Source organism: Physcomitrium patens, chromosome 26 (genome assembly GCF_059467195.1).
Source record: "Physcomitrium patens ecotype Gransden chromosome 26, ASM5946719v1, whole genome shotgun sequence".
NCBI lineage: Eukaryota > Viridiplantae > Streptophyta > Bryopsida > Funariales > Funariaceae > Physcomitrium > Physcomitrium patens.
In genome coordinates, this window is record NC_143435.1 from 5,813,969 (window position 1) to 5,829,241 (window position 15,273).

Genomic DNA, 15,273 nt, shown 5'->3' on the forward strand with positions numbered 1-15,273 from the left:
ATTTCTCTAAATCTAAAATTACTCAAAAATAATCCTAATTTTACAAAGCCTTTATAACATTATAACACTCTCAAATCACTTGAATCTAATACTCAAAAAAATCTTTTTCTTGTCTACTTCCAAGCTTGATTCTTTGAACAATCAAAGAACCTTCAAATTTCTTTAGGTGTATGGTTTTGTGCCTTGGATTTGATTACACCTCTAGTTTACAACTAGCCCTCACTAGATATCAATTTTTGATGATTTGAAATAATTTTTGCTTTAGTCTATTATTAATTATTTTATAAATATACTTATGTTAATGTCACAAATATATTGATAAATAGATAGGTAGAATTAGGTTAAAGTAGATTAATTTCATAATACCTTTTAGAGAAGCTTCTTAGATGTTGTTTTGACTTTACATATATTTGTAGTTGATTGATAGGTTAGAAACTTGGTCAACAAGCTACTCATATGCTATATGTATTGGTAGCTTACAAAACAAGCTAACTATGTAGCATCTATATAGAAAACTTGCCTTACAAGTCAAGATACATGTCATACAAAGTCAACGCATTTTTGGAGGTCCTATAGAACTTTGCCACATAGATCTTAAGTAAATTATATATATAGAGGTAAGAGTAAATCTTTTTTCACTCTTGTCAAATCTTTTCTTGCTTCTAGTCTAGATTCAAGAGTCTCTAATTTCCTTGTCTTTTTGCAATAGCCATTTCAATTTCCTTTTAATATACATACTACTTTTTTTTTATTTTGTCACTTTTCTTTTCACACAAATTTTTTAAATTTATTGCCAAGGACAAGAACATGATAAAAACAAATAAATAAGTAAGACTTCTCTCAAAGAAAGATGATAAAATAGAAATAACTTGATATGTATATTTAGAAAGAAAGTAGAATGGCTATTGCCAAAAGAAAACAAAACTAGAGATCCTTGAAACTAGACTAGAAGCAAGAAAGGAGTTGACAAGAGTAAAGAAGGCTTCACTCTTGTCTCTATATATAATATCTAACTAGGGACTACGTGGCGATATTCTATAGGACCTTCAATATGTGTTGACTTTGTAGGATACATGCCTTGACTTACAAGAGAAGTTTTTCTACGTGTGGGCCATATAGTTAGCTTGGTCTTCAAGCTCACAACATGTGTGGCACATGGCCAACTTGTTGACTACGTTTTTAATCCAAAAGTCAATTAAAGATTCCTATAAAGTCAAAGCAGCATCTATAAAGCTTTTAAGAAGCTTCTATAATAAATATTATAGAATTAACTTACTTTTATCTATTTTTACTTACTTCTATTTATTTATATATGTAATTACTAGCTTACATGGATATGTCTGTGATATTTATGCATATTCTTCCAGTTCATATCTTTGACAAATTTATAAGAGTAAATTTATAATATTAGAGCTTTTTCTTCTCTTGATTTAGAGTGAATTATTCATTTCTCATGATAAGACATAAGCATATTAAAAAATGAAGATTACCCTCTTCTAAACTAATATTTTTCTTAGTATCTTCTTTACTTTTAAGTCATTTCTTCAGCTTTTCTTAAGAAAATTTTAGACTTTTTTTTTAAGTGTCATCATTGTAGAGCTTGTTAAAATGAAGAGTGCAATGGTACAAATGCAAGAGCAATTGAGGGAATTGATGCTTGCAATGCATCAACTTAGTTTATCACTACTTAGAGCAACAAAAAAAGTAAGAAGTGAAGATATAGATATGATTGGAGTTGCTTCAACATCTACACTAAATTACATCCATTTTTCTATAATAGAAATTTTATTTTAGTATTATAAAACCCTAAGTTGCTTTACTCAAGAAGTTTGATGGCACAAGATTCAAGTTTTGAGGATTTATCAAGCACGTATAATTTGTGATCAAACTTCAATCCTAAAGTTATTCAACGTCGAATTCATAACTTAGATTTATTAGTATACTTCTTTTAGGTTTAGCATTATGATAATTTTCACCTTTTTTTGAATGATGAGATGTAATATTGGATAACTTAGAGGCTTTTTTGACGAAGTTTTGATCCATGTATAAAAATCATGATGTAATTTGTGTTACAACTAATAAAATTTGTATCTTACAATAAGGCAATTAATCAATGACATAATATGCTTTACACTTTTGACAACTAGTGATTGATATTAAGACGAATGATATTACCTTTGTCAGCCAATTTTCCTATGGATTATAATATGAAGTAAAGAAATTGATATTCAACCTATCTCATCCTCAAACATTGACTCAATCAATTGATTTTGTTGTGAAGTATGACAATTGGCTTTTTGAATTTCAATCTAAGAATTGCGTAAGAAAACCTCTATGCTATTGAAATTTAATGAAAACATTGATGACCTTTCAATCTAAACATCTAAAAATAGAAGACAAATAAATTGATGTAGTACATTTAAAATCTTTTATTAAACAAGAAAAGACCCATCATTGTCAAGAAAAACTATATTTATATCCTGAAGAAGCTAAGCACATTACTCAACATTGTTCACAGAAACGTTGCCACTACAAAATGAGGAGTACAACTGTCAAAGATAAAAATAAAAATAAAAATAAAAATAAAAAAAATAAAAAAAAAATGTCAAAAAATAAATTTGTCTAGTTACAATAGGAATTGTACGACTAAAATCTTATACAAATGAAGGTCCTATCTTCTCTTCAGAACCCTCTTCTTGATTTACAATAGATGTGTATTTAGGACCTAATAACCACAAAGCCTTTGCCTTGATAGATTTTAGAGCCTCAACTTGTTTCTTAGATATAAAATTTGTTAGGTTCTAAGAAGGCTCTTGAAGATTTGAAGAGGTTCCAGAAGGTTCTAGGATGCTTTAGATGATTTAGGAAGTTACTGAAGAAAGAACTTAGGCTTGTTTTGTTCTCAAGCCTCATAGAAACTTCTCAAGAAGCTTCTTAGGACCTAGTATATATAAGAGTCAAGACTAAGGAGATCCTCAATCTTGACAATTCACTTCTTGTAGTCTAATTAGGATCTTCTATCCTTGTATCTAGTTGTTGTTCTAATATTAAGCTAATTCCATTTCTTGATCTTGAATCTTGTCTTGTATATGGTCCATAATAATTTTTCGAGACTGTCATAAAAAAATATTAGGAATTTCGTCTTTCTTGATAGAGAGTAGATTATTCCTCTTCTAAATAGTACTATAGCATTCTATAGGTTGAAGATTATCCTCCCCTAGACTAATATTATTCTTTTCTTAATATTCTTTTCGTTTCTTTTCTTTATATCATAGATTAGGTTTTTTTCTTTTGAAGGCATGTCTTTTTTTTATTTTCTATGGTAGAAAGTGGAAAAGTCAATATGATAGACTCAAAAGAGATCAAGATAGATTCTATTATTAATGCTCTTGAAGCATTGAAGATTAGAATAGAGACTTTGTCAAAGCAGAATAAAGAATTATATATGATCATACATAATGGTCAAGGAGCTAGACTGCCTCAACCACGACATCAAATTGCAACAAAGATTCTAAATTCTCAAATGACTATGTCTACTTCAAACATGGGAGGTGCATCCACTCAAGGCAATGATCTAACAACAATAACAACAAAAGAACCAATGGTCAGCCTTCCAAAAAAGTTCCGTGGCACTTGCTTAAAATTTTGTGGCTTTATAAACCAAATATGAGTAATCACCTTGCTTCAATCTCAACAATATTCCACTAAAGCATCTCGTGTTAGTTTGATTGGAATCTTACTCTTGGATCAAGCTTTAACTTGGTTCCCTCCATTATTTGAAAAGAATTCTTCTATATTGATCTATTTTGAATCATTTTTGGTAATATTTGTAGAAGCATTTGGTGAACATGATAAGGTCCATTCTTCAACAACTAAAATTCGAAGCCTTTGACAAAGAACGCGCTCTGCATCAATGTATGCTTCAGATTTTTGATAATTAGCATGTGATATAAATTGAAGAAAAGACGCATTAATGAGTCAATTTCATTGGAGATTAAGAAACGATGTCAAGGACTTATTATTATATATGCCAAATCTTCTAACATTCAATGAAGCCATTAGTCAAGCTGTGAATAGCAATATCCATTTATTTCAACGATGACAAAATAAATGTTTTTCAATTATGCCATATATATACACCAATTATTCTGCAGCTTCTTCACGACCCAATTCTGATGAGCAATTGGAAGTAGAAGATATGCAAATTGATGTAGTTCGCTTCAAACCTCTTTCTGAGCATGAAAAAAAATATCAAAGAGAACTTGGCCTATGCTTATATTATAAAAAACATAGCTGTAAGGTTAATAATTGTTTAGAGAAATGTTAGCATACATATTAAATGGGAGTGCAACCACATCATCAAAAGAGTTGTAGGAAAATGATGGCATCCAGCCATAGTAAGGACCATATGATTGAATTCTTCACTATCACAAACCAAAAAAGGTCCTGTATTCTCTATTAGCCCTTATTCTTCTTTTACTATACATGTATGGTTATGAGTCACAAAACTAGATTGTCATGCATTACTTGATTTGAAAGCCTCTGCATGTTTTATTAATAAAAAAATTTCTAGACATAAAAAAAATTATATAGTCAAAAAATCCAAAGCAGTACATATAGAAGTAATAGACGGTCAATCTTTATCCTCTAGAGATGTCACTCATGAAACAATTCCATTAAAAATAACCTTTGATAACCATAGCAGTCAAGTAGTATTCAACATCATAAGATCTCCATCAAGTCCACTCATTTTAGAACTTTCATGGCTTAAAAAACATAATCTACAGATAAATTGGGTATCACAAAAATTAAAATTTTTCTAATAGATCATAAAATCTCCAAATCTATAAAAAAAAGCTTCTAATACTTGACAAGCCAAAACTTTAACAACATTTATTTGTTGAAGTTAGAGCATTTATGAAGGTGGCTAAACAAGGTACTACGTTTGTTGTCTATGCAAATCCACAATTGAAACATGTGGCTCCTACAACAACAATTTTAGAGGCATATAAAGATTTTGTAGATGTATTTGAAAAAAAAAAATGTGGATATCTTGTCAAAGTATTGCCCTTGTGATTGTGCAATTGACCTTCAAAAAGGTGATCAACCATTGTTTGGATCCATCTACAATTTATTCAAAACTAATATAATATTGAAATCATAATAGCTATTGCCAAAGATAAGAAGACTATAGAGTCTTGAAACAAGACTAAAGACTAGAAAGGCATTGACAAGGGTGAAAAAGGCTTCACTCTTCTCTCCATATATATTAATTAAGTAAAAATTATGTGGTGATGTTCTATAAGATCTTTGATATATATCTTAACTTGCAAAGTAAGTTTTCTATATATACACCACATGATTTGTTTATACCACAAGCCACTAATACATATAATATGTGCAATATATGGTTACCTAATTAATTAAATTTTTAATCTAACAATCAATTATAAACATATATAAAGTCAAATCTATATTTGTGAAGCTCCTGAGAAGTTTTATAACAAGATATTATCAAATCTATCTATATTTATCTTCTACTTAATACTTTTTATTTAAGTGAATATATATGTTTGTAACAATCAATTATAGAAAACCATTATTATTAATAATAATAACTAAATAGATAATTTTTAATATAAAAATATTTATATCACTAATATTGATCCTTGTTACATCAAATAATTATATGTTAAATAAATATTCTTAATTATTCAAAAAAATTACCTTTAATAAATATTTTTTATCTTTTAATGATTATTTTTAATATTTTTAACATTAATCTTTGTATAAACAACTATTGTTTGAATTTCTTTCTTCACTTGATCTTTTTTTTAAATGAAATCAAGCTTCATATTTTAATAAATGTATGTTATTTTTCTAACATTCAACATTATTAATATTTGTTAAATTAGTTTTTAGATCATAGACTTAATGTCAAATCCATCAATGAATCTTACACTTTTTTTCAATATTAGTTTTTGCATATAAAAATTTAAAGATACAATACTTGAACTCAAGTATATATCTCAAATATGTAAAAAAATATTATATATAATATATTTAACATATAATATTTTCTTCTATTACAACTTTTAAGTAATATATATCTTTCTTTGATGTATTCATTAAATTTTTACAATTGTGCTCATAATCTTACATTTGTTAAAGCACTTTTGTCAAATCCCTCAAACACTATTAAATAAGCTTTAGTAATTATCATATTATTTCAAATAACAATTATTAAAGCAATTGATTATACGAGCTGATAATCAATAAAACGTACAAATGAATATGGTCTTCGATAAATAGATTATTATTTATACTTTGTTATTAAGTTGACATTTCATAATATAGAATCCTACATCTCATTAGAACAAATGTTATGTAGTCAATAAATACTCACTACTTCATTTGTTAACCATTGTTATTTGTTTGTTGGTTTTTTAACAAATCTAATCTATTTCAAATATTAAGATCATATTTTTAAAACATTCTATTCAAAATCTCATTTGCTTATACTTCTTGTTTTAGCAATATTATATTTTCAATTGTAGGACACACCTATGAGGTATATACCAACATATTGATAGTTGAAAAAAATGACACAAGTTGGGAAGACACGAGGCTTGGAAAGCAAATTAAAAAATTAAATGGCGAATGAAGGTGAAAATTGATAGCAGGGTGGGCGAAATTGAACTCCTCTTAGGCTCGGATTGCTTCTGGTGACTAGATGCAATCCAATGAGGCATCGAAGCTGAGCCATAGGCAACGAGTGTCTAGATCTGTCTGGATTTCCATGTCGGAGCTCCGACGAGCTCGGCGATGGAGAGGCTGTGATGACAAAGGATGCCCATGAATAGGCGGCGCCGGAAATGACACCCACTTCCTCGCCCCCGTGGACACCATCCTGAGCCTCCCGCACCCCGCTCGCACCACCATTACCCCACCCAGATCGATCCACAATGTGCGCCGATCCCACGTCCACGTCTCGCGTATTGAAGCCAGCGCAGATCTGGGTCAACTCGCGCGTGATCGCACAAGTCCACGCCTGTGGAAATGGATAGATACGGACAAGGCATCAATTGGATGCTTACCTCAGTAAATTCAAATACTGCACCACTGGCAACACTAGCACGCGTTTGCCGTTGATGCAACTCGCCATCTTCGGCTCTTTACCTCGTTTCCCAATCTGGACTGCTTCGTGTGCTCGATGCTGGCAGTCGATGAAGCCACTACCGAAGCCGTGGTCGGTGTAACAGCCATCGCTCCTCACAGCCTGGTGGTATGTTGCACCGGAGTGCGTTGCAGGCTACTGCGCCTAGCATCGGTGCTTGATTGACGTTCAGATGGCACAGATGCCTTAGATGCTGCTGCTGCAGCAATATGTCTCGGATGGCGTGCCTCCACATCATTCTCTGCGATTCCGCAGCAGTTGCTGAGCATTATTGCGCTGGAAGCTGACCACTCTGACTTGAAGCGACATGAAGTCTCATCCTTACCTCGGAATCACCACCCCTATTGCCAGAGTCAAACTCACGGTATGCTCAAAAACATTTTAAAATGGAAAAAAACATAAAACAAAAAACAAACAAACTCATAAAAGAGTCATTCTACATTTGCTTACAAAACTGTGCAACAAAAGTGAAACTATTGAGCTTCCATTGAACATCAGGTTGTGCATGAAAGTGTGACTTATGCCCTCTATTTGATGATAAACTGAGCAATGGAAGTGCAATTTTGGGTCTTGCTTTTGTTCGTTAAGGAACTGTGGGATTGTGTCAAACTTATCATATCGAGTATATCCAGAGCGGACTGCCACTGTTAATTGTGGATCGAAGACTCCTTGTCATCCATGGAAGGCTCAATGGGATATGTCTAATGTATGGTAAGTATGCTTTGAAAAAATAATTTGTGTTGTAAATTTTAAGTTTTCTGCTCCAAATTGTGCCTCGAAAAAGCAACAGTTGGTTATAATAGAAAGGTATAACTTTTGGCCATGGGTCTTAGTACAAATTCGAAGTCTTGGGGCTGTAACTTTTCTTCGTTTACAGGAGTGACGGGTTTTGTGCTCTAGTGGTCTATAATGGATCACAACTTTTCAGTGTAGTGTGACACTAAACTACAAATAAATTCATATATCCATTTAATGTGAAATGTATTGTTTCAAGATTGCAAAAAGAAAAAGAAAGAGAAAAATCTCATGCTTCTATTCTTTTGGTTCCAAGATATAATAAATTGCTTTTGTTTGAATGTTATGTCAATGGTTCTTTGTTTGTTTATTTTTCTTCTTAGCAATGGTTGATACTTCAAAATTATACAGCATGTATATGGAATTGAAGATACTAAAGATCTAAAATAAATTTTATAAAAAATCTAATTTTTTTAATACAAAATGATCAAGTTGTACAACAACTCGTAGTTGGATTTCACTGCTAGCATCATACAAAAATTAAATGTGTCACTTTAGGCAAGGTATAGCAGTTTGAAAAATGAATAAACAAAAATGTTACAAAAATTTAAATATTTATTTATTTTAAAATCAAATACGATTTTAATTACACTAAAACATTCAATTATTGTGAATTTAGGAGTTGATATGGTAAATTAACTTTCAAAAACTATTTATATTTTTTTGATTATTTACATTGTTATAATTAAGTGTTTATTTAGTACATACCATAAATTTTAAATACAATTATACATTATTTTTTATATTTATTAGAGCATTTTGAGTTGTATTTAAAGAGGTTGTACATATGCATCTTTTAAATATTCTTAAAAGTTTTAATAAACTATTTTTTATAAAAATTTAAATATTTGTACACAAAAAATTGTGTTTCTAAATAAAATGCAACTAAATTTAATTTTATATATTTAAATATATATGGATAGAAATATAATTCATATATTTTAGTTGGACAAATTTATCAATTTTATTTTATTTTAACACAAATATTATTATTTTTAATTAAAAAAATCATAGCCAATGTTCCAATTACAATAAATTTGAAACTTTGTTCTGTTTTGTAATTTTTCTTTTCTTTTGTTTTTCTTTCTTTTGTAGAATCAATTCAAATCTAATGTCTCTCTCTCTCTCTCTCTGTATATATATATATATATATATACACACACACACACACAAATTTTCAATATATATACATATGTATGTATAATAGAGATAAATTTTACATTTAAGTTTTTTATTCAAAATGTACATTTAGTTTTAAGCTGTGATTATTTTGTAATCTGGTAGAAAAATGTTATATAATCGAAGATTTACTCAGTTTTCCTTCTACTTGTATAAATTAAAAAATATATTTTAGAATAATTTTAAAGAATCGAAATGTATTATTTCAAATGATTGTATGTAGTTTTTTATTTACTATTTATATTAATTCTACAACTTACAATTTTAAATCTCATTGTCATTGAATCTGTTTAAAATTAATACAACATTTCTATATGTAATACAACATTTCTATGTGTAGTTAGAATCATGTTTTAAATTTTTGATCTCTTTTTAAACCTCTCATTTTTATTTTTTGATTTTCTTATTTTTAATTATAAATTTAAAGTAAGTCTTATTTTTAATTATAAATTTAAATTAAGTCTTATTTTTAATTATAAATTTAAATTAAGTCTTATTTTTAATCTTCATTACTGTATCATAACAATCTTTGTTAAAAGTCATAAAAAGGTAGTAAAAAACTAAAATAAACAACAAAAAACATTAATATACCATCAACACACCAACTGCATCACAAAATTTGTTCCATGACCAATGTACCACTAAACCCACAACAAAAACAATATATATATATATATATATATATAATAAGAAGAAGAAGAAGAAGAAAGAAGAAAAACACCACAAGAATAACAATCACAAGTCCATTCCATCAGATGAAAACGCACGAGTTGATACCACAATCCAACCCAACCCGTCTCATTCCCAGCCCCATTCACCCACAACTGCCTCTTTTAGGGCTTGCCTCCAACAAACCCTAAGAGAAATCCCGAAGGTTTCCACCAAAACCCATTCGACGAAAGCGGCGAGGGAGGGTATGTTCACATTCTCTTATCCATTAGCGTCCGCCGTGAGGAAGAAACAGGGGGAGACGGGGGCCAAATGGACGATGATTTCCCATTCGACGTTTCGATGGATAAGTGGAATTGCAAACCCACACGCTCGCACATGCGGTAATTACCCAAATTAAAATTTATAAAAAAACGGGATATTTGTGGCATCTTATCGAGGTTCCCAATTGGCAACACTAATATCGCTGCCCCACCGAGACCGGCACCCCCCCCCCCCTCCCCAAGTCTTTATAGCCGCTGCCGTCGCCTGCCACCGTCGCTCTTTCTCTGTTTCCTTTACAGTGGGATTCCTCTCCGCTATCGTTGACAGGGATCCTCTGAGCCCCAGTTGTTGCCGGATCTCGCTTCTACCTCTTTTTCCCTCAGGTGGGTCGCGCTCTGATTCCTCCGATAGCGGTGCATTGTCGTGGGTTTGGTGGTTTCTCCAGGCCGCCGACAAGGTTTTTCGTGTGGGCCGGTGGTGGGTTGTAGCGGGTGTCCTGCATTTTCCATTGGGGTTTAGAGATCTGGGTTGTGGGTTGTTTCCGTTGAAGGCATTCTGGAGGTCCCCACGATGCCGTAGTTGCTTGTCCGCCCTGCTTCGCGATATCTATGTCGAGGGTTTAGCAGAGTGTGGCTCGGTTCAGATCTGAGACTTTTGTATCGAGTTGTGTCGTGAGTCTTCTTGGAGCTTGTTGCTGTTTGCTGTCTTAAACTGCATCCTTTAGTTTTCTCCCCTCTTCGTCCACGTTCCACTAGCTCGAGATCGTCCTCTTCTCCATGTGCACTTTAAATCCAAATACATCTATCTTGATAGCGTTGGATATTGAAACTATCAAGATTTATCAAGTTGCATTTTGAACTGCATGCGGGGATTCTTCGTCCGAGTGGCTTGAAGAATGTGCAATGTTGTGCGGCGCATCTTGCGTGTTTACTCGGTGGTTTAGTGTACGTAACTGAATGATGCGTTGGTGCATCTCGTTCGGTATCGAACCGAGGTATATCTTCGTTGGCTAATGTGTTGCACCTCTCTCACAGATTTCAAGAACCATGACTTCTCACGTGGTTGGATATCCCCGCATGGGCCCCAAGAGGGAGCTCAAGTTTGCTCTTGAGTCGATGTGGGATGGCAAGACCCAGGCAGCTGATTTGGAGCAGGTTGCCAAGGACCTGCGCGCATCGATCTGGAAGCAGATGTCTGAGGCTGGAGTGAGCATGATTCCTAGCAACACATTCTCTTACTACGACCAGGTGCTGGACACTACCGCCATGGTTGGAGCTGTGCCCGCTCGCTACGGATGGACGGGTGGAGAGATTGGACACGATGTGTATTTCTCAATGGCCCGTGGAAACAAGACGAAGCCCGCCATGGAGATGACCAAGTGGTTCGATACCAACTAGTAAGTGACCAACTTCACTAATCATTCGTCAACCGTTTGTCTTCTAGGAGACTGGAATCCTCAAATTTTTTGAGCGCGGGTCTTAGTTGTAACTTGTGCATCGTTTTTGCGCGCAGCCACTACATTGTGCCAGAGTTGAGCGGTGAGACAAAGTTTGTTTACTCTTCACGCAAGGCCGTGAGCGAGTACAAGGAGGCTAAGGAGGTGCGTTTTCAGTGTGTTGAATATCGTCGGGATTGATGGGATGGATGTTCGAGTCGAAGATTGCTTTCCTGACCTTGCAGAGTGTCGTAGGTACCTTGATATGAATCTGATATTTTTTCCCTGCTTGATATCTGCATTGCAGCTTGGCGTAGACACTGTGCCCGTGCTGATAGGTCCAGTGACTTATCTGCTGTTGTCCAAGGGTGACAAGAGCGCGCCCAAGGGTTTCAATACTCTTTCACTTCTTGATGCCATACTTCCCGTGTACAAGTAAGTTATTGCATTTTACATGAACTCAATGGATTGATCACATGGTCCCAACAGTTTGTGTTCTCTTAGCAGTATTGAATCATGCTCTGGGCTTATCTGTAGACGCGGATTTTCTGTGTCCACAGGGAAGTCATTACAGAGCTGAAGGAAGCTGGTGCGTCGTGGATCCAACTGGACGAGCCAAAGTTAGTCATGGACCTTGAAGCTAGCCAATACGAAGCTTTTAAGAAGGCATACGCTGTGCTCGGGGAGGTAGCTCAAGTGAAGTTGTTGGTGGAGACATACTTCACCGACCTGCCTGCCGAGGCCTACAAGTAAGTAGTCTGATGATTTGGTTCCCTGCATTGTTTGCTTCCGATCAATTTCATACTCAACGCTGTCAAGGAAATTTTAGCATTGTGAAGGGGTGACTGACCGCATCTGTATGACTTGGGCAGGACTTTGTGTGACTTGCCAATTGCCGGTTTCGGGGTGGACCTCGTCCGCGGCAACAAAACCTTGAGCCTAATCAAGGAGCACGGTCTTCCTGAGGGGAAGACTTTGTTTGCCGGAGTGGTGGACGGAAGGAACATCTGGGCCAACGACTTGGCTGCCTCTGTGGCCGTGGTTGAGGAATTGCAGGCTAAGCTTGGGAAGGATAACGTAGTTGTCTCAACCTCATGCTCCTTGCTCCATTCCGCAGTGGACCTCAAGAACGAGACAAAGTTGGATAGCGAATTGAAGTCCTGGATGGCATTCGCCGCACAGAAGCTGCTGGAGGTAGTGGCGGTCGCTAAGGCCGTGTCGGGACAGAAAGACGAGGCTTTCTTCGCGGCTAACGCTTCCGCTCAGGAATCGAGGAGGAACTCCCCCCGCGTTCATAACAAGGCAGTGAAGGAAGCAGTAAGTATAATGATGTGTGATCGCCGATAGCGCATCGTGGTGCTGTACTCGAATAGGGAGTATGAATGCCTGCTGCAGTATAAAGCTTAAATGCAGTGCATGTAATTGCACAGAATGCATGCTTACTTAGTTAGATACAGAACTGACTTTCAAAGGATGCTGGATTTTCAGGCCGCTGCTTTGGCCGGTTCGGAGCACCGTCGATCTACCCCGGTATCAAGCCGTCTGGAACAGCAGCAGAAGTACTTGAACCTGCCAATCCTGCCGACGACCACGATCGGATCGTTCCCCCAGACGCCAGAGCTCCGCAGGGTCAGGCGTGAGGTGAAGAGCAAGAAGATCTCAGAGGAGGATTATGACAAGGCCATCAAGGCAGAGATTGACAGTGTGGTGAAGCTGCAAGAGGAGCTGGACATTGATGTGCTGGTCCACGGAGAGCCAGAGAGGAATGATATGGTTGAGTACTTCGGCGAGCAGTTGGATGGTTTCTGCTTCTCAGCCAACGGGTGGGTTCAGTCTTACGGGTCTCGGTGCGTTAAGCCCCCGATTATCTTCGGTGACGTGAGCAGGCCGAAGGCCATGACAGTGTACTGGTCGACTTACGCTCAGAGCGTGACCAAGAGGCCTATTAAGGGCATGTTGACTGGACCGGTTACAATTTTGAACTGGTCTTTCGTGAGGAACGACCAGCCCAGGTCAGAGACCTGTTACCAGATTTCACTGGCTATCAAGGACGAGGTCGAGGACTTGGAGAAGGCTAACATTACGGTGATCCAGATCGATGAGGCTGCCCTTCGCGAGGGACTGCCCCTGCGTAAGTCCGAGCACGCAGACTACTTAAGGTGGGCTGTGCACGGGTTCAGAATTACGACTTGTGGAGTTAAGGATACCACCCAGATTCACACCCACATGTGCTACTCGAATTTCAATGATATCATTCACAGCATTATTGACATGGACGCCGATGTGATCACGATTGAGAACTCGCGATCGGACGAGAAGTTGCTGAGTGTGTTCCGTGAGGGTGTGCACTACGGAGCTGGAATTGGTCCCGGCGTGTACGATATTCACTCCCCTCGCATTCCACCAACAGAGGAGATGGCTGACCGTGCTCGCAAGGTAATGTGCATCATCTATTTTCATTGAATATGAACTTGTCATTGAATCTATTCTGGTGTTTCCGGGGATGGCGTTGGCAACGTAGTGTGCTGATGATGTGTGAACATGTGCAGATGTTGGCGGTGTTGGAGTCCAAGGTATTGTGGATCAACCCTGACTGCGGTCTGAAGACCAGGAAGTATGCCGAGGTTGTGCCAGCGTTGACGAACATGGTGAACGCCGCCAAGCAATTGCGTGCCGAGCTGGCGAATTAGGAGCTGATTTTACGATCAAGCGGCTTTTATATGTTTCAGCTGTGCTTGACGTAGAATCTGTGGTTAGGATCACCAAGCTTGTAGTGCTCTGTAAGAAGGATCACGCAGTATTGTGTAGGTGTGCCGTGTCCGCCATCTTTACTGTTGTTGTTTGAACCCTTCTGGAATACCAGTCATATTCCAAGATCCCGTGTTTGTCATGGTTACTCTACTTACTGGTGCGCTCTTCTGGGCTGGATGTCATTGCCTCTTCTTTATCGCTCTCTGCTCGTGCCTATGGTTATTTCCACATCAACGCGTGAGGTTAGTTTCCCAACCTGTGAAAGTTTTGATGTAATGGCTATGTATATTTATTGAATCTGCGGGCCTGCTGAAGAGTACTCTTTGGTTCTCAACTATTTCAACATTACATTGTCTTACTGGCCATAAACATGTGTACTAAACCTTACAACCAACTTCATCAGCCGTAGGAAATTCTCTGTTCTAATTTCCCCATCTGTAATAACCCTTGCGACCACTCTAAATACGGCCACTCAATAACAATGCAGACAAAAGCAAGCCGAACTCTCAGCCCCTTCAATTCAACCAGTGGGGAAACATATTTTACACTATAACAACGTTATTAATATCATGCAGATTTGTCGCTGTGCTTGACCAAGGTGATATATGCACTGCTGTAATGAAGTGAACGTCAATCCGCATATCTCAGAGAAAATGCATACGAACCAAACGTGATATTGCAAATCAGAACACATTTATGTCTGATCCTAACAGCCTGAAAGATAACAGAGGTTTCACTGCTAGCACGGAAAAAGTTTAAACTGTTAGCGTGATAATCCATGATTAGAGTCACCAATCTTATCCATGACTAGATTTCAGCTCAGGCACCTCTGGATGAGAAATAAGTTTCACTCAGGGAATGTTGAATGTGATCACAATATTCATCAATTCAATAATCTCACATCATTAACCGTCACTTTCTATTCACATTTTATTTATTTTTATTTATTTGCTTCTTCCATTTGTTGGTGCAAGAAAACTATGAGTTATTGTACTTGTTTGTG

The 15,273-nt window shown here is 36.1% G+C and overlaps 1 protein-coding gene and 1 long non-coding RNA gene across 2 annotated transcripts; both read left to right on the forward strand.

Moving 5' to 3' along the window:
* Nucleotides 1–10,377: 10,377 nt before the first annotated feature.
* LOC112277871 (5-methyltetrahydropteroyltriglutamate--homocysteine methyltransferase) lies at nucleotides 10,378–14,395 on the forward strand. The gene is made up of 8 exons (XM_024510667.3): nucleotides 10,378–10,467; nucleotides 11,119–11,480; nucleotides 11,597–11,684; nucleotides 11,827–11,954; nucleotides 12,080–12,268; nucleotides 12,392–12,836; nucleotides 13,008–13,955; nucleotides 14,069–14,395. The coding sequence occupies exons 2-8, from the start codon at nucleotides 11,131–11,133 to the stop codon at nucleotides 14,207–14,209; spliced, it is 2,289 nt and encodes a 762-aa protein (XP_024366435.1). The 5' UTR covers nucleotides 10,378–10,467; nucleotides 11,119–11,130; the 3' UTR covers nucleotides 14,210–14,395.
* On the forward strand, nucleotides 14,240–14,973 carry LOC149986222 (uncharacterized). Its single transcript, XR_016501210.1, has 3 exons — nucleotides 14,240–14,250; nucleotides 14,305–14,512; nucleotides 14,846–14,973. It is a non-coding gene; the product is annotated as an uncharacterized LOC149986222 (long non-coding RNA).
* Nucleotides 14,974–15,273: the final 300 nt, after the last annotated feature.

What these genes read in the sequence shown, in the direction of transcription:
- LOC112277871 (XM_024510667.3), top strand. Translation starts at nt 11,131, where the DNA reads ATGACTTCTCACGTGGTTGGATATCCCCGCATGGGCCCCAAGAGGGAG. An exon ending in GCCATACTTCCCGTGTACAA is followed by an intron (nt 11,955 to 12,079) that starts GTAAGTTATTGC and finishes CTGTGTCCACAG; the next exon opens with GGAAGTCATTACAGAGCTGA. An exon ending in CTGCCTGCCGAGGCCTACAA is followed by an intron (nt 12,269 to 12,391) that starts GTAAGTAGTCTG and finishes TGACTTGGGCAG; the next exon opens with GACTTTGTGTGACTTGCCAA.